This window comes from Rhinoraja longicauda, chromosome 5, assembly GCF_053455715.1.
Source record: "Rhinoraja longicauda isolate Sanriku21f chromosome 5, sRhiLon1.1, whole genome shotgun sequence".
NCBI lineage: Eukaryota > Metazoa > Chordata > Chondrichthyes > Rajiformes > Arhynchobatidae > Rhinoraja > Rhinoraja longicauda.
Genome location: NC_135957.1, coordinates 84,588,662 through 84,614,630, shown reverse-complemented (window position 1 = coordinate 84,614,630; position 25,969 = coordinate 84,588,662). Strand labels below are relative to the sequence as shown.

The 25,969-nt window shown below is 43.7% G+C and overlaps 1 protein-coding gene across 2 annotated transcripts in view; it reads right to left on the bottom strand.

The window, feature by feature from the left end:
• Window positions 1-17,662, bottom strand: part of LOC144593789 (forkhead box protein O3-like) — a 61,770-nt gene extending 44,108 nt beyond the window's left edge. For both annotated transcript variants that reach the window (XM_078399874.1, XM_078399875.1), the window contains exon 1: window positions 16,213-17,662. In XM_078399874.1, coding sequence (XP_078256000.1) covers window positions 16,213-16,788 — 576 coding nt within the window. In that variant the 5' untranslated portion in view covers window positions 16,789-17,662. The remainder of the gene's footprint in view (window positions 1-16,212) is intronic.
• Window positions 17,663-25,969: the final 8,307 nt, after the last annotated feature.

The window sequence follows — 25,969 nt, the reverse complement described above, 5'->3', positions numbered from 1 at the left end:
GAAACAAGAATGAAATTGTTAGAGACATCGGCCAAACCTTAGGCTTACCAAAATCAATTGTTTGGAACATTAAGAAGAAAGAGAGCACTGGTGAGCTTACTAATCCCAAAGGGACTGGCAGGCCAAGGAAGACCTCCACAACTGATGACAGAATAATTCTCTCTATAATAAGATCAGAAACACTCTTCAGGAGTCAGGTGTGAATTTGTCAAAGACCACTGTCCGAAGACTTCATGAACAGAAATACAGAGGCTACACTGCAAGATGCAAACCACTGGTAAGCCGCAGAAATAGGATGGCCAGGTCACAGTTAGCCAAGAAGTACTTAAAAGAGCAACCACAGTTCTGGAAAAAAGTCTTGTGGACAGATGAAAGGAAGATTAACTTATATCAGAGTGACGGCAAGAGCAAAGTATGGAGGAGAGAAGGAACTTCCCAAGGTCCAGAGCATACCACCCCATCTGTGAAACATAGTGGTGGGCATGTAGGGCTGCTGAAGGTACGGGCTCACTTATCTTCATTGATGATACAACTGCTGATGGTAGTAGCATAATGAATTCTAAAGTGTATAGACATATCCTAATTGCTCAAACTTCATTGGCCGGCGGTTCATTTTACAGTAAGACAATGATCCCAAACATACTGATAAAGCAACAAAGGAGTTTTTCAAAGCTAAAAAATGGTCAATTCTTGAGTGGCCAAGTCAATCACCCCATCTGAACCCAATTGAGCATGCCTTTTATATGCTGAAAAGAAAACTGAAGGCGACGAGCCCCCAAAACAGGCATAAGCTAAAGATGGCTGCAATACAGGCCTGGCAGAGCACCACCAGAGAAGACACCCAGCAACTGGTGATGTCCATGTATCGCAGACTTCAAGCAGTCATTGCATGCAAAGGATATGCACCAAAATACTAAACATGGCTACTTTCATTTACATGACATTGCTGTGTCCCAAACATTATGGTGCCCTGAAATGGGGGGGACTATGTATAAACACTGCTGTAATTTCTACATGGTAAAACCAAAATGTATAAAAATTGCTTTTATTAAAATCTGACAATGTGCACTTTAACCACATGTGAATTTTTCTATTATAAATCTCAAATTGTGGCGTACAGAGGCAAATAAATAAAAGATGGGTCTTCGTCCCAAACATATGGAGGGCACTGTAAAGTTACCTATCCATGTTCTTCAGAGATGCTGCCTAACCCACCGAGTTCCTCCAGCATTGTCTATTTTTGTAAACCATCAGCAGTGCCATATTTTCCAAATATCGAGCAAGGGCATTGCACAAAATAAGTTTGCACACTTTAGAGTCTGTTTCATTACGAGCACTGGATAAGTTTATGCTCTACATCCTATTTAACGATGTCAATGTATCATCCCCATAAATACATTAGTTCAATGTTATGAACCTCAGAGAAGCAACTGTTAATACATATTTTTGCTTGAAGTCAGAAATATGAGAAATCCGAGTGTTAAAAACCTGTACAATGACATTCACCCATATGATAACATATCTTTGTTATATTAAACAAAGATATATATCAACAAAAATATCAAAGAAATATATCAACAAAGTTCCCTTTGTTGGTGAGCAGATTACTCATTCCGACACACTTTTTAAACTAGCTTTTAAGGAAAGAGTAAGAAAAAGTATGCCAAAATTTATAAACTATTTCAGCAATGATTTGTACTTTGACAATCTTGTGCTTAAAAATACATTACTATAATCATGATCTTTCATTAGCATTGTTAACTCCAACTCGTCAACGCAATGACTAGTGCATATTCAAAAATGTTTTGCGTGCTTAAAGTAAGACAAATTGTGTAAAACATGTGGGGTAAAATTGAAATTGTCATGGACAATGTTTTACTTTGCTGCACCTTTTATTGCTAATGGGTTTGATTAGATTTAAGGTAAAAGAAAAACAATAATTCCAGTATTCCTATTTTAATCAGGGATACTGATTTAATTTTACAATATGTCCCCATGGCTGTGGATCTGAAATCACTAGATATCACAGTTCCTTTCCAAACCACTTGAAGAACTTTAAATCGCGAGGAAGAAAGTGATTATCATGTGGGAGGTGGTGCTCAGGATAGAGTGGGAGGTGGTGCTCAGGAAGTACCTCTATCATACGTGACCCATGTGGGCTGAGTATGCTGATAAGAGTTATATGGGTCAGAGATCAGTATAGATGGCAGCAGTGGAAGATGAAGACGAAAGTTGGCAGCTGTGAATGATCCGCAATCTATGGTTGAAGAGGGATACCAAGGCCGTAGACAGGGAAAAGAAGACACATGCTTATCATACCCAGAGAGGTGGGTGCCTGGAATAGTGGAGGACGCAGATATGATATTTAAGAGGCTTTGGAGATGCAGGGAATGGAGAGACATGGATTACATGGAGGCAGAGGAGATTAGTTTAACCTGGCATTGTGTTTGGCACGAACATTGCCGGCTAAAGTATCTGTTCCTGTGCTAATAGACAATAGGTGCAGGAGTAGGCCATTCAGCCCTTCGAGCCAGCACCCCCATTCAATGCGATCATGGCTGATCACTCTCAATCAGTACCCCGTTCCTGCCTTCTCCCCATACCCCCTCACTCCGCTATCCTTAAGAGCTCTATCCAGCTCTCTCTTGAAAGCATCCAACGAACTGGCCTCCACTGCCTTCTGAGGCAGAGAATTCCACACCTTCACCACTGACTGAAAAAGTTCTTCCTCATCTCCGTTCTAAATGGCCTACCCCTTATTCTTAAACTGTGGCCCCTTGTTCTGGACTCCCCCAACATTGGGAACATGTTTCCTGCCTCTAATGTGTCCAATCCCCTAATTATCTTATGTTTCAATAAGATCCCCCCTCATCCTTCTAAATTCCAGTGTATACAAGCCCAATCGCTCCAGCCTTTCAACATACGACAGTCCCGCCATTCCGGGAATTAACCTAGTGAACCTACGCTGCACGCCCTCCATAGCAAGAACATCCTTCCTCAAATTTGGAGACCAAAACTGCACACAGTACTCCAGGTGCGGTCTCACCAGGGCCCGGTACAACTGTAGAAGGACCTCTTTGCTCCTATACTCAACTCCTCTTGTTATGAAGGCCAACATTCCATTGGCTTTCTTCACTGCCTGCTGTACCTGCATGCTTTCTTTCATTGACTGATGCACTAGGACACCCAGATCTCGTTGAACTCCCCCTCCTCCTAACTTGACACCATTCAGATAATAATCTGCCTTTCTATTCTTACTTCCAAAGTGAATAACCTCACACTTATCTACATTAAACTGCATCTGCCATGTATCCGCCCACTCACACAACCTGTCCAAGTCACCCTGCAGCCTTATTGCATCTTCCTCACAATTCACACTACCCCCCAGCTTAGTATCATCTGCAAATTTGCTAATGGTACTTTTAATCCCTTCGTCTAAGTCATTAATGTATATCGTAAATAGCTGGGGTCCCAGCACCGAACCTTGCGGTACCCCACTGGTCACTGCCTCCCATTCCGAAAGGGACCCATTTATCCCCACTCTTTGCTTTCTGTCTGTCAACCAATTTTCTATCCATGTCAGTACCCTACCCCCAATACCATGTGCCCTAATTTTGCCCACTAATCTCCTATGTGGGACCTTGTCCATGTTCTACGTCAGGTATGGACAGCTGGGATCAAGCAAATCCCTCTAATCTCAAGGGATATAGCATATACTCAAGGAGGTAATGAGTGAAAAAGGGAAACAGGGATATCGCTGGCAGATAAACTAAAATTGGATCCCAAAAGATTCTAAATATATTGAGAACAAAACTAACTGGACAGAGAGTAAATTCCCTTAAGGATTAGTGCACTAATTTATATGCAGACCCACGAGAGGTGGGTTGGGTTTAAATGAATATTGCTCATCTATACAAGGACATGAAAGCTAGAGAGTTCAAGGAAGAGAACAGCGATGTCCTGAAACATATCAATATTACAAAAGAAGTAGTGCTGGCAACCTGGAAGCATAAAGTTGGTTACAAAGGGAGCAAGGGAAGAAGTTGCTTTAATATTGGCATAAGTAAACTTCATATTGGTTGGTACACAAATGCTGGAATTTGAGACCAAGTTCCATTTTCTAATGCATCTCCAAACGTATCAAATCTACCGGAAATAATTTCTAACATTTTACTTGAATTGCAATCATAGGAACCATTTTTCTAGCATCTAAACCAGAACCAGAATATTTGACGAAAGTTCCTCCAAATAAAAGCCAGTTTCCAAATAAATTCACAAGAACTATAAACAATTTTGCATTGTGAGTCTGACACTAATTCTCATTCCACTTGTGCAGCTTTTGCGTAATTCTGAAAGATGTCTTCAAACATTGTTGAATATTTGAAGCCTTTCCAAGTTAGCATCCTCTGTTGGGGAAAAAGAGATATTTCCCTTACATTACCGTTGACTTCAATTTTACCAAGGTTTTTTATTCCACACTAAAGCCACACAATGAACTTCTCCAACAAAAATATTAACCACCAATGCTATTAGCATTATTGAAACTCCAACCATAAGCATCTTGTGGTCACTGTCAATAAGAAGCAAAGTAACCAGCCACAGAAATAATTTGACTACAAAAAAAATCGTCAGTGGCAGCATATCCAATAGCCAAATGGATTACCCAGCGAATTTCTGGTCAACTCGAATTTTGCTTCTCGCAAGATAATTAAATTAAGCCTTTTCAAAGAAAGGCTTTCGCCCCTCCCTCCAGCTGTTGCCTCTGCCTGAATCGTGCTGCGAACAGTTGTTCGTCTCCTTGCCCAGAGCCAAACTCGAGGGCACAGAAGGCAAAACCCCTGTTCACTCTCTTACTGGCTCCTACTCCAGCGTCCACAAGTTGGAAGGCCGGCCCCTAATCTCACGCCATGCGAGCCTTCCAGCCCAGTATTTGGTATACTTGCCTCCATTGGCCAAGGCATTTGAGTGCAGGCGACACCTGCATTGCAACAGTTAGGTTAACAGAAATTCAATCTCAGAATTCATAAATTGCTATCAAGGGATGGAATAAAAATTTGATCTTACAAAATGCAGGGGGGAAAGCAAATGTTTTTAAAAACACATGTTGCAGCATCACATTATGGAAGATTACAAAATGGACCATTTTTGAGAAACTCAACTCCTTCCCTTCCCCCCCCCCCCCCGTCGTCGTCGTCGTCCCCTCCCGTCCCCCATCCCCAAAGTGGGGGCTGGGTGAGGTGTTCCATAAAAGCATTGAAACATCTAACATCTTTAGGGTGCCACACTGGTGCAGCTGCTGCCTCAGCACCAGTTACTCAGATTAGATCCCACCAGTTACTCAGATTAGATCCCAACGAAGTTTGCACATTCTCCTTGTGACCGCATGGGTTTTCCCCAGGTGCTTGTGTTTTCCCCCCACATTGCAAAGAGGTTCAGGGTTGTAGGTTAATTGACCTGTAAATTGCCCCCAATGTGTGTGGAGTGGATGAGAAAGCAGGATAACAAAACAACTGCGAACTGGTGATCAATGGTTTGTGTGGCCTCAGTGAGCTGAAGGGTCAGTTCCTATGCTATATCCCGAAAACTAAATGTCACAGCTGTACAAAACATTGTTTAGGTCGTATCTGGAGTGGAAGGATCTGGTAGCCATAGAAAGAGTGCAGAAACTATTCTGCTAGGATGGCGCATGTAAAGAAGAGCTGCAGTATTCAGGACAGATTGGATAGACTGGGTTTATTCTCACTGGAACATAGGAACCAGAAAGGTGACCCAGATACAATATATCACTCGAATCTTTTTCCAAGGGGAGTCTAGATCTAAAGTGCACAGGTTTAAGGAGAAAGAAGAGACTTAAAGACAATCCCACAGGTTAAGGGATGGTGGTTATCTCAAACAAGCCAGCAAAGGAGGTAGAAGAGTCAGATACAATTACGACATTTAAAAACGCCTTGGGACAATTACTTGGATTTAAAAGGCATAAAAGGCTACAATCCAGTGAGATTAGTGCACATGGGCTTCACGGTTTGTAGGACAAGATGGGTTGAAAGGACTCATTTTTATGCTGTATGATGCCACAATATTAGACTCAGTGTACTCCCAACATTCATAGCCAAAACAGATTAAATCACGAAGGCTTGTAATGGATAAAAGTCGAGTTACAATTGTGATGAACAACACAGATGACATTTAAATTAATCTTTGCTTTCTGTAAAAGTAGAGATCAGTGCTAAATTATATTCCAGTAATAAACTATGAGAGAAATCACCAACTAATACTTAGGCCTTTTGTCCTTTCAGAAAACCCCTCAATCAGGATGATCATATGACAATTCTTTCAAGTAAAAACTTTCACGCAAGCTTCGCTGGACTTTTTCCAAGTTTGACACAGTGCAACCATTTCACCAAGCAGCACTATTCAGCATGGCAAATTAGATTCTAATTCCTGGAGCTGTGGAAACTGCATGGGTAGACAGTAAACTTTAAACCAAGAAAATTTTAGCCTTTTAAAGTGACGACGCATACAAAAAATAGATTGAAATTAATCTTTTGGTGGAAAGATTTCTATAGCTCAATCTTGAACTAAATATTTCCACAAGAATCGGTGAATTACACGGTATTTATGAAGAAACAATAAATCCAAAAATCATGGAATCAGTGGAGTTTTGCTCCACTGCAATTGCGCCTTTTCATTTGAGCCAATCAATCAGATCCAAGCTTGTGCTCAGGACAACCATTTCTTATGCAAATCTGTGCTCTCCATTACTGGGAACAGGTTCACATTTCAACTCTTCAAACATCAATGACTTTTAACAGGTTTTTCCAAATTCACTCAGCCTTTCATAGACTAAGGACATTGTCAGTTCCCTCATAACTATACATTTTTGTAAATATCTGACTTAATACAAGTGGCGACTAAATGTTTTATATGTTGCGCACAGCACTAAGCGCTAGAGAAATTCAGCAGTTCAGGCAACACCTGGGGAATGTTGAGGGGAGGTTTTGCGACAGGACCCTTCTTCAGGCCAAAGAATGGGAATAAAGCTGGAAAAGAGAGTTGGGGACAGGGCAAAGCCTGGCATGTGATTGATACTTGTAGATGGGAAGGGTGGGGGAGGGTAAGCAGTTGAGTGAAGTGACAAAGGCAAGAAGTGGAAAGGAGACAAGGGCATCAATAATGGGTAGTAACTTCAGTCTTTTGCCTGATGGGAGAGAGAAGTGGGAGTGACCGGGGCGAGACTGGTTCTTGATTATTCTGGTGGCCTTGCTGATTTCTCGAAACTTCTGCAATTTCTTGTGGTCTTTGATGAAGCTGTTCCCAAACCATGCTGAGATGCATCCCAATAAAATGCTTTCTACAGCACATCTGTAGAGGTTGGTGCGGGTTATTCAGCCATGATCACATGGCGGTGCTGGCTCGAAGGGCCGCATGGCCTCCTCCTGCACCTATCGTCTATTCGGGTATTGCTGAACATCTCCGCTCAGTCCACCTAAACCTACCCGATCTCCTGGTTGCCAAACACTTTAACCCCCTCCGATTCCCACTCTGACCTTCCTGTCCTGTGCCTCTTCCATTGTCAGAGTGAGGCCCAGTGCAAATTGGAGAAACAGCATCTCATATTTCACTATGGCAGCAGTAATATTTTGGCTTCTCTAACTTCAAGTAACCCTTGCTTTCCTCTTTCTCTCCGTCCCTCCCCTTCCCAGTTATCCGACCAGTCTGATTATTTCCCTAATTACATTTTATATCTATTTGCTTTGTTGTCACCTTGTACTAGCTAACAATGATCTGTTCTACATGCTCCTTGATCTTCCTCTCTTCTGATGTCTCGTTTTGACACCATCCCCGTCCTTATCGCTTTGTCTCCCTCTACCCTGAGTCTGAAAAAAGAGTCTCGACCCAAAACATCACCCATTCATTCTATTCCCACTGAATTACTCCAGCATTTTGTGAATATCTTTGGCTTATTGCTCGTGTTGTCTTTATTATTTGCTGCAGACTCAGCTAGGTCTTCAGGACTTGGCAAACTTGGTCGGTGTTAATGCTACGAAGTCATTCCTGGCATTTGACATTAAAGTCCTCCTGCAAAATTCTTTGTGCCCTTTGCAATGTTTAGATTGTGGTGACTCCTGAGAGTTACAAGATCCGGGGTAATTAAAATTGGACATTTGACAAGCAGAGCTGCATGAAACAGGATAATACTATATTACTTGGAATTTAAGACAAAAGGCATAAAAGGCATATAAGTTACAAGATAACGACTCAAGAAGCTGGTGAAATATTAGCATAGATGGAGAATTGTTTTGAGGGCAAGAGTACAAAAACAAGCTGGTCATTTTCAGGTTGCTAGTCAGGTTGTAAGGTGCCATGAGGATCTACACACATTAACAATTTACTTTTTTAGTTATTCTATTGTATTCCACAACTGATAAAAACTAAAAAGCAGGATGTGTGTGCAAGACAATTGGCAAAGCAGACTTGAAGGGCATACCAGTCTACTGTTGCTTCTAATACTCTAATATTATATGGAAGGTTAATGTTTTAGGTGGTGACTGACCAAATTTTAAGTTATATGGAGTGCAAGGAATATTTGCTATAATTGTGCATGGTTTTGAGGAAGACGATATTCAGAATATCGTATGAAGAGAAATGGACAGATCATATTTCTGGTCAAGACATTTCTTCAGACCAAAAGAGTCTGAAGAAAGGTCCTGAACCAAAATGTGTCTGTTCATTTCCCTCCACAGATGCTGCTTGTCCCGTTTCTCAACCAGAGTTTTGTTCATTGACACCTTTACAACTTAAGGACTTGATAGAATAGATTTTGGCAAGATGGATTCCACCAGCTGGATAGTCTAAAACCAGGGACCAGTATTCAGAATAACTATTTTGATTGGGAGGATAAACTTGAAGTTGTTGGCATTCTCGATTCAGAGCACAGTTGGCACATTTGTTGTGTATATTTAAAGCTGTGATTAAAGAAAATGAGCTCAGCTTTATGGGAATTGGACAGGAACATAGAACGATGCAAGAGGATATTTTGCATACTCCTTTCTATTGGCAGCATGGATAGAATAAAAATCAATTATTAATAGATTACAAGAATGAGTAAAACACTGGCAGAACTACCCAAACGGTAGAAAGCTAGTTCTATTAAAACATACATAAATCTAATGCTGATCCTGTGACTCTGAAGTTTTTTTTGGGGGGGGGGGGGGGGGGGGGGGGAGGGAGAGAACAGAGAGGGCAAGACATTATAGTACAGCAATACAAAATGTTAAATTGATATAGATGATCGCTGAAATTACACGAGCAGATTTAGGTACGACAACCATAGAAGCTTGCATTAGTCTCAAAAGATGTGTAGAATAGGGTTAATTAACTAAATTATGCCAGAGCTACAAAGAATTAGATCGCAAGAACTGTTTTACTTAGAATCAAGGTGACGATATTAATTCAGAGACTTTCCAAACAAGGAGATAGCTTAAAAAAAGAGCCAGGTCTTTCAAAGTGGAGTTACAAAAAGGTGGTATGAATTTGAAACTTCTCCATTAATGTTCAATTGATCCCAAGTCGGTAGAATTTTAATTAACAATCCATCAGTCTTAGATAAAAATATTACGCATTAAGGGACAAGGAGTGATATCGCTTAGTCACATTTCATGCGCATTGAATGGAAAAATATTCAAGGTGGTAAATAACATTTCTGTGTTCACATACTGATCATCCTCCACCACATACTTGCATTGCAGTGGGAACAGTTTGCCACTTAATTGAGTTATCAACTTTTAGAAGAGAAGAGCAGGATTTGGAAGAGATAGCCAAGGTATATAATACAGGTAGGAATTCAGGCTATGGCCAAAAAAGCACACTATGCATCTACTTCCCACAAGGAAATTCAACATCTCAATTTCTATGGTCATTAAAAAGCAAAGATACTAGAGGAACAAGATGGACCACTCCGTTGAAATCGCCTATACTGAAGTGTGGTACACAAAGGAGCGTAATGGCCTCCATTCTAGTAGGCAAAACCCGCTGTTCGATATGCCTCTCGCAGTGCAATCAGTGTTTCAGGGGAACAGTATGTGTGATGATACCATTAAAATGCAGAATATATCTCATCTATCAATTCACAGATTTTTGTTATTTTTCTTTTTAAATGTTTCTGCCTACTAAAATGGCGCCATGCCATACTACGGCTTTTAGAGTGGTCTATCTTGCTCCTCTAGTATCTTTGTTAAAAAGTGCTCTACCCCAAACCACAAGGAATTGCAGAGTTGTGCGTACAGCCCAGTACATCATGCAAATTACCTCCCCCCCAACCATAAACTATTGTCACATTGCCTCAGGAAAGTAGCCAACATGATCCAGGAGCATGCTTTTTCCTTTCTTTCCATTTGTGCATGGTTTAATTGTAATAATTTATACATGTTTCTACCTTGATAGCAGGCAAAAATGTTTTTCACTGCATCTCAATACAAATGAATATAAACCAAAATATGCAGTCATAAACCACTTGCGGCATATTTTTATTGGCCTTTTATAAGGATTGCAGCTACTCTCACTCATCTAATGTCTTCCCGTAATACTACCCAACATATTTGCAAACACTTATCCAACTCCCAACTGAACATTACAATTGAATCTGCCTCCACTATCATCTTGGCAAAACAATCCTGACTTTAAACATGCAACGTAAAGCTTAAAACAACTTTCCAACATGCACAGCATTAACAAAGATGCACAAATGTTGAATGTTGTCTTAAAGGATGACAAATACCTTGCCTGCAGACTTGCAAGTCAGACTTACATTTGCAAAGTCAGAAAAAGAATAAAAAGGAGAAAATCTGAAAATACAAACTCCACTCAGAATTCCTGATTGTAAATTCCCACTGGTGTATAAACAGATGCTCTGTTGGCATTCAGTATGTTGCCTTCTCCTAATGACCTAGACATATCCAGATTATGACACGTGTATCAGACCCTTACAAAGAAAGGTTCAACCTTACTTTCAGGTTAAAACCATTTAAACTCAGGGCAGCACACTACCATTTCATCTGAGGGCTATACCATGGATAAGGAACATGAAGAGGAAGGTGAAGTTATTTATTCCACCAGAAGACAGATGCATTTTTATCAACATTGAGATCGTCATTTTCCAAATAAAATGTACTATTAACGCTTCCAGGTCTTGTCCTCATTGTGCTCCAAGTCAACTACCAATTGCATATTGCCAACCACAATGGGAGACAGTGGACAGTGGACAGACTCCAAGGAGGTCTGTTTTGAGAGTGTGTAGCATGGGCTGTCATGTTGGTACCTCCACTAGCAGCAAGGGTACAGAGAAGATTTACGAGGATGTTGCTACGACTAGAGGGTCTGAGCTATAGGCAAAAGTTGAGTAGGCTGGGACTCTATTCCTTGGAGTGCAGGAGGATGAGGGGTGATCTTATAGAGGTATATAAGATCATGAGCGGAATAGATCGGGTAGATGCACAGAGTCTCTTGCCCAGAGTAGGTGAATCGAGGACCAGAGGACATAGGTTTAAGGTGAAGGGGAAAAGATTTAATAGGAATAGGAGGGGTACCTTTTTCACACAAAGGGTGAACCAGTATGGAACAATTTGCCAGAGGAGATGGTTGAGGCAGGGACTATCCCAACATTTAAGAAGCAGTTAGACAGGTACATGGATAGGACAGGTTTGGAGGGATATGGACCAAATGCTGGCAGGTGGGACTAGTGTAGCTGGGACACGTTGGCCGGTGTGGCCAAATTGGGCCAAAGGGCCTGTTTCCACACTGTATCACTCTATGACTCTATAATCCTGCATGTCATTGCTGAGATTCAAAACTCTAAGATATCACACATACTGTCTGAAAAAAGGTTTCGACCCAAAAGTCACATATTCTTTTTCTCCAGAGATGCTGCCTGATCTGCTGTTACTCTATCTTCTTGTGTCTATCTTCGGTTTAAACCAGCATCTGCAGTTCTTCCCTACACATCCACGAGTCAGCTTTCAAAACTATTCCGGAGATGAAAATGTTCCTGATTGTTGGATAGGTACAGTATGAAACAACAGTTGCATGATTGAACAATGGTTAAAATTACTTAGATACACGGAACTTTGATGTTGGTTTACAAAAAAAGGCAAATTGTTGGAATAACTCAGTGGGTTAGGCAGCATCTCTGGAGAATATGGATACACGAGGTTTCGGGTCAGGGCCCTTGTCAAGACTGATTGTGGGAGCAGTGACCGGAAGAGAGGAGGGGCAGTACAAAATCTGGCAGATAATAGATTGAAGATGGAAATAACTCAGCGGGACAGGCAGCATCTCTGGAGAGAAGGAATGGGTGACGTTTCGGGTCGAGACCCTTCTTCAGACTGGTTAGGGATAAGGTGATGTGGAGAGATAAAGAATGATGAATGAAAGATAAGCAAAAAAGTAATGATGATAAAGGAAACAGGCCATTGTAAGGTATTTGTAGGGTGAAAAAGAGAAGCTAGTGCAACTTGGGTGGCGGAGGGATAGAGAGAGAGGGAATGCCGGGGCTACCTGAAGTGAGAGAAATCAATATTCATACCATTGGGCTGTAAGCTGCCCAAGCGAAATATGAGACGCTGTTCCTCCAATTTGCTTAGGCTCACTCTGACAATGGAGGAGACAGAGGACAGAAAGGTCTGTGTAGGAATGGGAAAGAGAATTAAAGTTGTTGGCAACCGGGAGATCAGGTTGGTTCAGGCGAGCTGAGCAAAGGTGTTCCGCGAAACGATCGGTTGTCTTCAGTAAGCCATCTTACGAAGTACTCAATTTTTGTACATCATGGTAATGATAATGATACAGTTGAATGGATTTTAGGAGTTAACTTTTCGGGGTAGGTCAAGATTCACTCGTCTTGCCAAGATGCTCTCGATATCTCTCAGACAGTTGGAAATATACAGTGTGACTGCTATTTTTTCTTTAGTTCAACCGATACCCATAAAGTTAAATCTTGTCTTTGATGTCCAACCATCGCAGAACATCTTCTTAAATTAATCTTGCCAGCAGATTTAAAAAAATCCTTCTCCCCAATCTAAAAACTACAAAATCAAGAAGCAAGCTAATGTATACAACTACAAATGTTGGTTTACAAATAAAGACAAAGTGCTGCAATAATTTAGATTTTGTGAATGGTTACAGTACAGATGCATACCATTCAGCAATTTTCATCTTTGAATGTTTACATATCTTCCCATTTCACTGCCAAGCAAATGTAAATTAGGAACACAGTCCAACAACACCAACAAAATCATTCACCTTTATACTTGGCCTGCTACTGTCGACTTGTAAATCAACCAAACTGGTCCCAATGTTGCTCTGCTTCCCTTCACCAGATAACACCAAGATTGCTGCGACTGCATACTGTGAGGAAGGCTATCAAAGTATATAGCAGTTCATAGATCATCTGCAAAAATGGGCAGAGAAATGGCAGAGGGAGTTTAACCCAAACAAATGTCTCTGGACTAAACAACGTGAAAGGAGTTGCACTTTAAGCAGTAGAATGCAACTGGAAAACATACAATTAATGGCATGACCCATTACAGCATTGATGTCCAGGTCCATAACTCGCTGAAAGTAGCAACATAAGTAAGTATTGTGGCAAAGAAAGCATATGATATGTTTGCCTTCATTGGTCGGGTGATTGAAAACAAGTCATGATGTAGCTTTTGTAGGATTTTGGTTAGGCCGCATTTGGAGTATTGCATGCAGCTCAAGTCGCTCCATTACAGGAAGGATGTGGAGTCATTACAGGTGTGCAGAGGGGGTTTACCAAATTGATGCCTGAACTAGGAGGTATTAGCTACAAGGAGATGCTTGGATTGTTTTCTCTAGAACACTGGATGTTGAGGGAGACTCGATAGAAATGTAAAATTCTGAGATTCTATAAACTCAAAAAAGGACTGGACAAGCTAGATGCAGGAAAATTTTTCCCAATGTTGGGGGAGTCCAGAACCAGAGGACCTATGCACCTATTTTCTATGTTTCTATGAGACATAGATCGGGTAGACAAACGAGAACCTTTTTCCCAGGATGGAGGGATGTGGATCATACAGGCAGATATATGGCCTTGACATCATGTCATCGTGGGCATGAGTCATCGTGGGCCAAAGGGCTTGTTCCTGTGCAGCTGCTCAGAGATATCCTTAACAGTGGCAAATATCATCCTGGAATCCCACCTTTGATCATCAAAACAACTGTATAATCTCTCCCCTCCATCTATTGCTTTTTTGCCCTTCCTTGTACAGCGAGTTACTCATTTCACTATGGTTTTGGCTCCAGTCACATTCTCCTAGGAAATCCTCTCCCCGTCAGTAGTCAGTAGACAGAATTGATTAATGATTACAAACCAAGATGCCCTCAGGGTCTGAACTGCCTTAATGCTCCTTTTTGTCTGTTCCCCCTCTGCCTGCAAACTCTTGAACTTCAGAGTGACCACCTCCTGCAATGTGCTGTCCATGAAACAACATTCCAGATAAACCAAGGTGTCATCAGTTGCTGCTCAAACTCTTCAAGTGCAAACTAAAGCTCCTCCAACTAATGACTTTTTCTGCACTTTCAGCCATCCAAGACAAGGAAAATCCTAACTGCAGATATTTCCATTTGCTGGAAATCTAAAGCAAACAGACAATGCTGTGAAATTCAGCAACTAGGCAGCTTCTGTGGGAAGAAAAATAGTCAACATTTCATGGATGCAACCCTTTGTCAAAACCAAGTGGAAAGTGCCCTTAAGGTACAGGATATGCTCTTTACCTCATTCAGTTAATTCACTGTATTTTTGTACTACTTCTGACTACATAATCTTTGCACAATTTTGCATAACATATTTTATTGCTGTACTCACTGAATTTATTATATTAGAATTATGCAAATTATGAATGTTATTACCCAATATAAATTTCATGACAATAAACTAAACAAACCAAAAGTCTGTGGTTTTGTTATGCTTTCTGTTGGAGTTTATTATTAGAATAAAAAATAAGTATAAAGCTCCCTTGCCTCAAAGCCCCCCACTCAAAAGGATATACTTCACAGCCACATAAGCACCAGATTGTACTACCATTGCTAACCTTCAACCATCACACACACACATGCACAGACTTAACAAGATATTCAAACAAGACAGTTTATTCAAAATCACTTAACGTTATCATATTTCACCCTATCTTCCCTGTACGAATATTTTCTGGCTTTAAGGCTAGCCCCAGCGTTAGCCATAGCCAGACCGAAGCCCGAACAGGTGAAAATGTTAAATTCGGAATGTTAATCTGTCCAGGCCAGCAGATACACCCGTACGATCGTACGAGGGGATAAGACCTTTATTGAAGAGCGTCTGTCACTATTTAATTGTCAGCCAGTATCGATCACGTAGCTCTTTATGAGATTCTGCCCAATCCAAACTGGCGGGCGTTTTCCTAATTCACTACAATAATCACAACCCTTAGCTCATTGGGTGAAACGCAATTGCGAGGTGGTGAAGGACGCGATCATCGTTTTCATTTATTTACGCTGAATATCACTTGGACACATTTAATTTAACCAGATTTAAACCACGATACGAAGGAGGGGGGTGTAAAACCAGTAGCACGTCCTCAACGCCTGTCATAGGTTTACCACGCCACTCGCGGGTGTTCCGGAACAAGTTCTCAGCTGGGCTGAAAACTTTATTTGCAAACAAAAAAGCCGTGGGAAACAAAACAAATAAAAGAGAGAAAACCGTATTCAACGGGGCAGGCAGCATCTCTGAAGAACATGTAACAAATTCTATTTAAAAACAGTGCTGGAGTAACTCAGCGGGTCGTCAGGCTCCAGAACTTTGTTTTGTTTTTTTGTAAACCAGTATCTGCGGTTGCTTGTTTCTAACAATTCGGTAAGTTTGATAACTGGGGTCCAGGCAGTCTGAAGAAGAGTCCCTCCAGGCAGAGATGTTGCCCGACCTACTCACTGAATTACCCCAGTATTTTATTTTATGGTAAACCCCAATCTGCTGTTCCCGGACAATTTCCAGATACATTACGATGATAGTGCAACCAATAACTGGCTGGAGAGCTGCAGAGTCGAGAGCAGACCCGTTAAATGTTGGTGAAAGCAGTAACCGGGTGGCGAGATGCAGGGAGTGGAGCATTAAAGGCAAGCGAGGCAAGAGGGAGAGACGGAGGGGGATTGGGGGGGGGTTACCTTCCAGCCGGCCGAGCTGTTGCTGTCCCCTTTATCCTTGAAGTAGGGCACGCAGCGGACCATCCAGTCGTAGATCTGCGACAGGGTCAGCCTCTTGTCGGCCGAGCTCTGGATGGCTTTGGTGATCAGGTCGGCGTACGACATGTTGCCCCAGGCGTTCCTGCGGGACGAGGCTTTGCGGTGCTGAGGCCCAGGGGCGGCGGGCGACACCACGGAGGAGGAGGGAGCTTCTCCGGCGCCGCCGCCGAGGGAAAGCGAGGAGGGTGGCGGGGAGCGAGGGGAAGCCTCCGGCCCGCCGCTACTAGCTCCCACCGACTGTTTCAACCCTAGAGGCTCCGCTTCTTCTCCTCCACCACCACTACCGCCACGTTCCTCGTCCAAATCTTCTTCTTCCTCCTCTTCGGGTATCATCTCGGCGGCCACATCGTTCTGGGACGAAGCGCCGGGGAAGTCGCCGGGTCGGGGCAGCGGCCAAGTGCATGAGCGGGGCCGGCTCTGCGGCTCGAAGTCGGGGTCGATGTCCAGCGTGGCCACCCCCACGGCATGAGCAGGGGAGGAGGAGGCGCTGTCGGCCATGATCCCAGCTCAGCCCAGCCCCGCGGGGAACCCGCAGGAGAGGAGAGGGGGGAGAGAAGAAGTAAGATGGAGGGCAGGGGGGGGGAGAGGGAGAAGGGGCTGCGGAGCGCCCCGTAAATCAACCTCCCCCCGCTTGCCCAGGGAGGGAGGGAGAGGATGTGACTGGGGCGCAAGGCTCCGTGTGGGGTTGGAGGGAAGGAGTGGACGGGTGCTGGAGGAGAGTGAGAGGCGGCTCAGCAGCCCGCCGCCGCCGCTGCCATCTTGACACGGTCGCCAAGCAGGCTCGGTGTCACCTCCAATCTCCCCCTTTTATCCTCCTTTTGCTACTCCCCCTCTCTGTGTAGATGCCTTCCACCCTTCCCTTTCGACTGACTGACTAGAGAAGTGAGTTGATTAAAGAGATGAGGTGTGGGGGGGGGGGGGGGGTGTTTAATGACAGGGAGAAATGGGGTTCAAGGCTCCACTTCCCCCTCCCCCTCCCTCCCTCCCCCCCACTCCGCTCGAGCACCGACCGTTGGCCTCGAGCACCTCGCGCCGGGGAGGTCACGGGGGCTGGCTGTGGCTGGCTGGCGCGCGCGCGCGGTCACGGCCACTCGGCAGTCAGCTCGCACGGAGCTGGCGATCGGAGGGGGGAGGCGTTCGCTGCCGCTGCTCCCCTGCCTTGGCTTCGCTTCTTCTTCTCCTCCTTCTTCTTCTTACTCTGACAAGAAAACTGGCGACAGGGAGAGAAAGAGTGTGGACCCACGCTCATTATTTTTTTCTCTCTCTCTCTATCATCAATATATATATATATATCGTCCACTTCTGGGCAGCGAAACAAAGTTAAGAGACGACGACGGAAAAACTGTGTGAAGGCAGCTCCTCACCGAGTCGCTGACTGGACGGCGTCGTCTCCGGGCGGGGAGGGTGAGTGAGCGAGTGAGGCGGGCCGCCGCCTGATTGGTCGGCCCCGCTCGCGTGCGTCACGCCGGCCGCCCCGGCCAGGGTCAGCCATGCATTGCGTCATCGCCCCGGCAGGAGCACGTGATCCCGGGTTGTCACTCAGGCTTCAGCTGGGGAGGGAAGGGGAGGGGGGCGGGACAATAATAACAAAAACACGCACAGTCCATTTAATAATTAAATCCCGGTCAATGACACGTGCAAAAGGAGAGGGGGTGGGGGATGGCGCCCATTGTTGCATTAAGCTGGTTGCTGGTGGTGTTTGCTTGCATGCATTGGCGTTAGTCCGAGGAGGTTGAATCCCCCTGGCTCCGCTCCGTGTTGTCAGGGGGTGCATGCTGCAGCCATGCTGCATTATTTTCAGCATGTCATCACAACACGTGCATGCTGTTGTTACCCCTTTTTTTTTATCCACAAGGGCTGACGTGATGCACCGAATTAAATATATACATTTGCAAAATAAACGTGCAATTAACCCATTTGAATGACATTAAAAAAATTATATATATGTGTGTATGTGTGTTGTTCAGTGTATATATGTGTTCAGTGTGTATGTAGAAATACATATACACATATATTATCGATATATGCATATATATATGTGTGTGTGTGTGTTCAGTGTATATATATGCACACTGAACACACACATATAAATATATATGCACTGAACACAAATATATATACATATGTGTGTATATATATATATATATGTGTGTGTATATATATGTGTGTATATATAGTAAATTACTTACAAACTCTGAGGGGAATTTAATTGCTTTATTTTCGTAAAACAGGGACTGTTATAATTTTTACATCTCCACAAAGTCATGGTGCTAAAGGGTGGAAGATAGAGAGCCCGCCCTTCCCTTCCCCCATAATATTACTAGAGCTGCAATTCCCCTGGTGAGCCCAGCAATCCGCATACTCAACCATCTGTTTTAATCCTCTCGAAGAACATTATGTACACCATGTGCTCGTTTGTATTTCGCCTGAACATTTTAATTATCAACACGCCGCCTTAACTTTTATGGAGGCGGGGAAAGAATTTAACCTACACTCAGCCACTGAACGGAAGTATTTACCGTTAAATCTGCAAACCATTAGGATTGACTGTAAAAAGAAAAGCACCATAACACACGAATAGATTCTGCACTGCACATGCGTTGCTATGTAATTTGACCTACATTGCAATGTCTCTCGAGAAGCTCGACTGTGCAAACAAAGAGGGGACGAAGTTCGAATTAATGAGATTGAAAGCGATTTTAATGTTAAGCTGCGATGGATCACAAATATATTGTAAGATGTATTCTTTCCAAACATCTTGCTAAATCACAGTAGTGAGTATCTTAACAACTATGGTGTCTCTTCTGGCAAGGAAATGGATTTAAAAGGCTCCGTGTTTTCGTGTTTTCTAAGAATTTGAATGCATCACATTCAACAGAAATAAGGTGCAACAACTAGCAGTTTGCATTTCCATCAACAGTTGTCTCACAAATAGTCGGAATTTTACACCCTAGATAAACATGCAAGCTCACTATTGAAGAAATAAATGGTTTGAAACGAGATTCAATTGAGAATATAAAGAACCACCATCAGTGAAGCAGCATGTTTGAATTCTAATCTGGTTTGCTTTCAAGTAATACTTCAAAGTTCATGCTTTGTTATTTTATAATCAAGTCCTGGAATAAAACACCCTGTCAAGGAATTGGACCAATACTCCTTTTAATCATTTTGCTTGTAAAAGTGAACTGTAACTTGCACAAGGGTTGTGCTGGTGGTAGAACTCTTCCCCCCACCCCCAAACATCTGTTATTAGTGCCTAGATTCCCTCCAAATACAGGTGAATGGCCATCAATTTGAAATGTTAGAGAGTTATGAGTTCTCGAGGCACACAGTGTGGAAACAGGCCCCTTCGGCCCAATTTGCTCTCTCAGATCAACATGTCCCATCTACACTAGTCCACTTACCTGCATTTGGAACATATCCCTCTAAACATGCCCTATCCATGTACCTGTCCAATTGCTTCTTAGATGTTGCAATTGTCCCCGCCTCAACTACCTCCACAGGCAGCTTGTTCCGTACACCCACCACCCCTTGCATGAAAACGTTACCCCTCAGATTCCTATAAAATGTCTCCCCTTTCACCTTAAACCTAAGCTCTCGTTCTCGATTCCCCCAGCCTCCTGGAGTGCAGAGCAATCTAGGAGTACATAGTCCCTTGTAAGTGACATAAATGAGTACAAGTACATAATTCCGTGAAGGTGGTGTTGCAGGTAGACAGGGTAGTGAAGAAGCCATTTCACTCTCTGACATTCATCAGTCATGGGATTGAGTATAGACGTTAGAAGTTATGTTACAGTAGTACAAAATATTAGTGAGGTCACATCCAGAGTATTTTCCACACAGAGGTGGAAAAATGAAAAGAACTGATAGAGGATGTGGTTGAAACAGTTCGCTAATAGCATTTATGGAGTTATAGAGTCTTACAATGTGGAAAAAGGCCCTTCGGCCCAGCTTGCCCACAGCAGGCAACGTCCCATCTACACAAATCCCACCTCCCTGCGTTTGGTCCATATCCCTCTAAACCTGTCCTATCCATGTACCTGTCTAAATGTTTCTTAAACTTTGCGATAGTAAAGGTCCATACACCTGCCACCCTTTGTGTGAAAAATTTGCCCCTCAGATTCTTATTAAATCTTTTCCCCCTCACCTTAAACCTATGTCCTCTGGTTCTTGATTCCCCTACTCTGGGCAAGAGACTCTGCGTTTACCCAATCTATTCCTCGCAATCTTTTGTACACCTCTAAAAGATCACCCCTCATCCTCCTGCACTCCAAGGAATAGAATCCTAGCTTGCTCAACCTCTCTTCGTAAACCTTCTCTGTAACCTTTCCAGCTTGACAATATCTTTCCTATAACATGCAGCCCAGAACTGAACACGATACTCTAAATGCAGCCTTACCAACGTCTTATATAACTGCAATATGACCTTTCAACTTTTATTCTCATTACTCTGACTGATTTTTTACTGATTAAAGTTATTCACTGTACCTCGGTACACGTGACAGTAAACTAAACTGCTGTAACTGTACTGATGAAGGCCAATGTGCCAAAGGCCTTTTTGACCACCCTATCTACCTGCGACTCCACTTTCAAGAAACTGTGCCTGCCCTCTGTTCCACAACACTCCACAGAGCCCTACCATTTAAGGGCCCGTCCCAGTTCAGCGATTTTTAAGGCGACTAGGGGTGTCGCGGGCATGGTCGTGAGTAGTCTCCAATGAGTCGTAGCTGTTCTTGGGTTGTTGCGAAAATTTCTCTCTGCTCGAAAATCTTTGGCGACAGCTGGCTTGACGCCAATGATCGTAGCTTGTCATGGGCGCTGTCGCAGGTTGTCGCCAGGTGAGGTAGGTTGTCGCCGGTACTGACGACGGTTCAAATTTCATTGGTGACTACCTACGTCAACCGGCGACAGGTACCGAGATCAGGAGAAGACAAGTTGCGTTGTATACCCGGCCACATTAAAAATTATTACATGGAAGAATCTGTTTAATGTTAAAAATCTCTTTTTTGGTAGTTTTTGTAATTGTTTGAAGTTTATATTTTTTCATGGATTTTTGCATGTAGTTATCCTCCTTTTATAGGAATTTAGTTTGTTTGAATAAAGTTGATTTTGGACATTTTGAGAAAAAAATTGATGTCTGAAGTTATTGCATTTCTAAGTACTTTCTCATGGCATCTCTTTCAAATATTTTAGTTTCATTTATTTTGACCAATGAAATAAACACAGACACAGGCATTGCATTTAAAAGCGAACCCTCTTTTCATTTAATTAGATCAATGAAGCAAACACAAAGACAAGCAATTCACTGCATTGAAAGGCGAACTCTTATCATTTCTTTCTATCAATGAAACAAAACAAACATAACCATTGCAATGCATTGAAAGGCAAACTCTTATCATTTACTTCTATCAATGAAACAAACACAGACACAAGCATTTCACTGCATTGAAAGGCAAACTCTTATCATTTAAATCAAACACAAACACAAGCATTGAAAGGCGAACTTTTATCATTTAAAACAAACACAAACACAAGCATCTCACTGCATTGAAAGGCAAACTCATACTTTCTTTCGATCATTGAAACAAAACCAACACAACCAATGCACTGCATTGAAAAATAAACTCCTTTGGGAGGGTGTGGGTGGCTCTGAAAAGGCGCTTGGGTTGTGGTCTTTTGGGGGCTCTCTTCCTGGAGTAGTGGACCTCTGCTTGTGGAGTGGTGACCTACCCACACCCCTTTGGCGCCAAGATTACGTGAAATGGCTATCCCCGTTGTCATCAGTTGTGACCTGACAGGGTCGTAGCTTGTCGAGGGTGGAGGTCTGGTGACGTCGATTGTCGTAGCTTGTCGTAGTCCCTGTCGTAGGTGGACGTCCTAGGTCGCAACGATTGGGTCGCCGGTTGTCGGCAGCTTGCCGTTGCTTAGGTGATAGGTTGTCGTAGCTTGTCGTAAGGGGAGTCGTAGACATTGTCGTAGGGTTAAAAAAATCTATGTTTTTCGGCGATCTGCTACGACTTTGACAGTCGCCGGCAGTAGCCTTAAAAATCGGCGAACTGTGACAGGCCCTTTACTGTGTAAGTCCCTCCCATGTTAAACTTCCCAAAATGCAACACCTCACACTTCTCTGTATTAAATTCCATCAACCATTCCTCCGCCTACCTGGCCAATCGATCAAGATCCTGCTGCAATCGTTCACAACCATCTTCACTATCTGCAAACCACCCACTGTTGTATCATCTGCAAACTTGCTAATCTTGCCTTAAATAAAGTTTGACATAATTGACTCTAAATGCAGCCTCACCAATGTCTTTTATAACTGCAACATGACCCAGCAGCACGGTGGAGCAGCGGCAGAGTTGCTGCCTTACAGCAATAGACAATAGACAATAGGTGCAGGAGGAGGCCATTCGGCCCTTCGAGCCAGCACCGCCATTCAATGTGATCATGGCTGATCATTCTCAATCAATACCCCGTTCCTGCCTTCTCCCCATACCCCCTGACTCCGCTATCCTTAAGAGCTCTATCCAGCTCTCTCTTGAATGCATTCAGAGAATTGGCCTCCACTGCCTTCTGAGGCAGAGAATTCCACAGATTCACAACACTCTGACTGAAAAAGTTTTTCCTCATCTCCGTTCTAAATGGCCTTCCCCCTTATTCTTAAACTGTGGCCCCTTGTTCTCCCCCAACATTGGGAACATGTTTCCTGCCTCTAACGTGTCCAACCCCTTAATAATCTTATACGTTTCGATAAGATCTCCTCCCATCCTTCTAAATTCCAGTGTATACAAGCCTAGTCGCTCCAGTCTTTCAACATATGACAGTCCCGCCATTCCGGGAATTAACCTAGTAAACCTACTTACAGCACCAGAGATGCGGTTTCGATCCTGGCTGTGGGTGCTGTCTGTGCGGAGTTTGTACGTTCTCCCCGTGACCACGTGGGTTTTCTCCGAGATCAGAGACTCCTCCTCACTCACCACATTCAAAACATCACTGAAGTCTCACCTGTTCAGCACTGCCTTCAACCACTGACCGTCACCTCACCTTCTGTCTCCTTTTTCTGTTTGTTTACTTATTTATCTATTTATTCACTTCTCTATGTTCTAGTAATCCCTGTAAAGCGTCTTTGAGTGTTTGAAAAGCGCTATATAAATGTAATGCATTATTATTATTATTATTATCTTCAGTTTTCTCCCACACTCCAAAGATGTACAGGCATGTAGGTTAATTTGTTTGGGTTTGTATTCTTGGGATAAGTGCGAATTGTCCCTCGTGTGTGTAGGATAGTGTTAGTGTGCGGGGATCGCTGGTCGGCGCGGACACGGTGGGCCGAAGGGCCTGTTTCCGCGCTGTATCTCTAAACTAAACTAAACAACAACAAAAATGTCAATAAAGTTTGCCAGGAGGCATATTTTCTTGATTACAGACTGAGTATTTAAGAGCTAAACACAATGGAAACATTTCAACTCCAGGAGATTATAGAGAGGAGCCCTCAGGGATAGATGGGCAATTAAAAAAAATTAACCCTTCCAATGACGAATGACGGGACCGTATCGGTGGAGATTAAAATGGGACGACATGCAAAGCAGGTGCCTGATCCAATCTTGTCCGTTTCCCAAGGGCAAGTTAAGATGAAGTTGCCTCTCCAGTTTCAGAACATAGAGTTATTATAGTTCAATGGTTCAATAGTTCAACGGAGCCTTTATTGTCACATGTGCAGTGCAAACGCACGGTGAAATTCTTTTCTTAGAAGCAGTCCAGTAGAGTATTGCCATACCCAAGCACATCCCCCACTAGCAAGTGTGCAGAAATAATCCACTGATCCCGCATGCAAGGAGCGCTATGTTTTGGTGCTATTTTCAAAGTCTGGTCCGCGCTCCAGTTGTGATGAGCGGTGCCCGTTCCAGGCGAGCCCCAAGGCTGCTGCGGGGCCTCCAGCCATCGCCTTCCTTGGTCGTGTGAATCGACTGGTGAACCCACGTCCCTCTCCCCGCCCGTCCACCTTTGTTCCCCGGGTCTCGTGTTCAACCGCGCCTGCATTATTTGCTCTAGACTGGATTTTTAAGCATGAAGTTCATTTACCACCTGCTATCTACCAGCTTTCTTTCCCTCTCAACCCCGTTCTACTGCCTTCTCCCCATAACCCATGACACCCTAAGCTAGTCCCATTTGCTGCATTTGGCCCATATCCTTCTTAACCTTTCCTAGCACGCACCACTAGACTCAGGCCAGCTTCTTCCCGAGTTGATGAATTGCTGGACATAGTCGACTTGATGGGCCAAATGGCCTAATTCTGCTCCTATAACCTATGAACTTAGATGGGGCATCTTGGTTGGCATGGGCTAGTTGGGCCGAAGGGCCTGTTTACATGCTGTAAGATTCTGTGTCTCTATGTTGTTCAGATCAACAGAAATGGATGAAATTCACACACCACCAGTCCGTTGTAGGCGCAATATTTACTGGTACTTGGTAACTTATGGTGGCACGGTGGCGCAGCGGTAGAGTTGCTGCCGTACAGCGCCAGAGACCCGGGTTCCATGCTGACTACGGGTGCTGTCTGTACGGAGTTTGTACGTTCTCCCCGTGACCTGCGTGGGTTTTCTCCGAGATCTTCGGTTTCCACCCACACTCCAGAGACGTACAGGTATGTAGGTTAACTGGCTTGGTACATATGTATAATTGTCACTAGTGTGTGTAGAGTAGTGTTAGTGTGTGGGTATTACTGGTCAGCGCGGACTCAGTGGGACGAAGGGCCTGTTTCCGCTCTGTATCTTTAAACTAAGCTAAACACTGGGTTCTTGGAACACATGGGCATGATTTACATCGGACATCCTACACGCCAAACTGGAGGAAATGCTTCCAAATATTTTAAATGAAATGTCTCTTTGACATGGAGGCTTCCTAAAGTGCAGAGCCCCATTTTACCAGAGTCTGTGTTGCAACACAAACTTAATAAGATTACTAGTACCAGCTGTTCAATTTATCTAGCAATATTGGTATCTGTATCAATATTGGTGTCCAGCAATATTGGTACCACCAGGGGGTGCCGCACGATGGCTGCCTCGCCTACGGTCTGTCTGTCCTTTTCAAACTCTTTTTGTTATTTTTGGTAAGATTTAAAAGTTTGTGTAAATGTTCTCTGGTTTGTTTTATGTGGGGGTGGGAGAGGGGGTCGGGGGAAACTTTTTTTCAATCTCTTACCTTGCCGGAGATGTGATTGTTTTCCGGATCGTATCTCTGGTCGCTCTGCGGCCTAACATCACGGAGCTGGAGGTCTTGCCTGGGACTGACCTTGAGTCCCCGCCGGGGCGTGGACTTATCATCTGAGCCTGCGATCCCTTGCCTGGGATCGACGCATCAATGCAGCCTGCGGACTTTAACATCAGGAGCTCGCAGTCTCGGGTTGAGACAAGTCGGGAGCTCCAAAAGCCGCACGAGGTTCGACTGGTCCCGACCCGGGGTAGATCGCCGGCGTGGGGGAGCTGAGATTCCCCCCCGATGCAGGAGCTTGATCGCCCTGACGAGGAAGGCTCGCCGCCGGCTATGGGAGTCAAGATCATCCCGTCAACGGAATGTTAGAGCCCCCGACCGCTGGAGGACAAAGAAGGGAGAGATTGAACTGTTTTTTCACCTTCTATCACAGTGAAGAATGTGGAGGAGTCACTGTGGTGGATGTTCA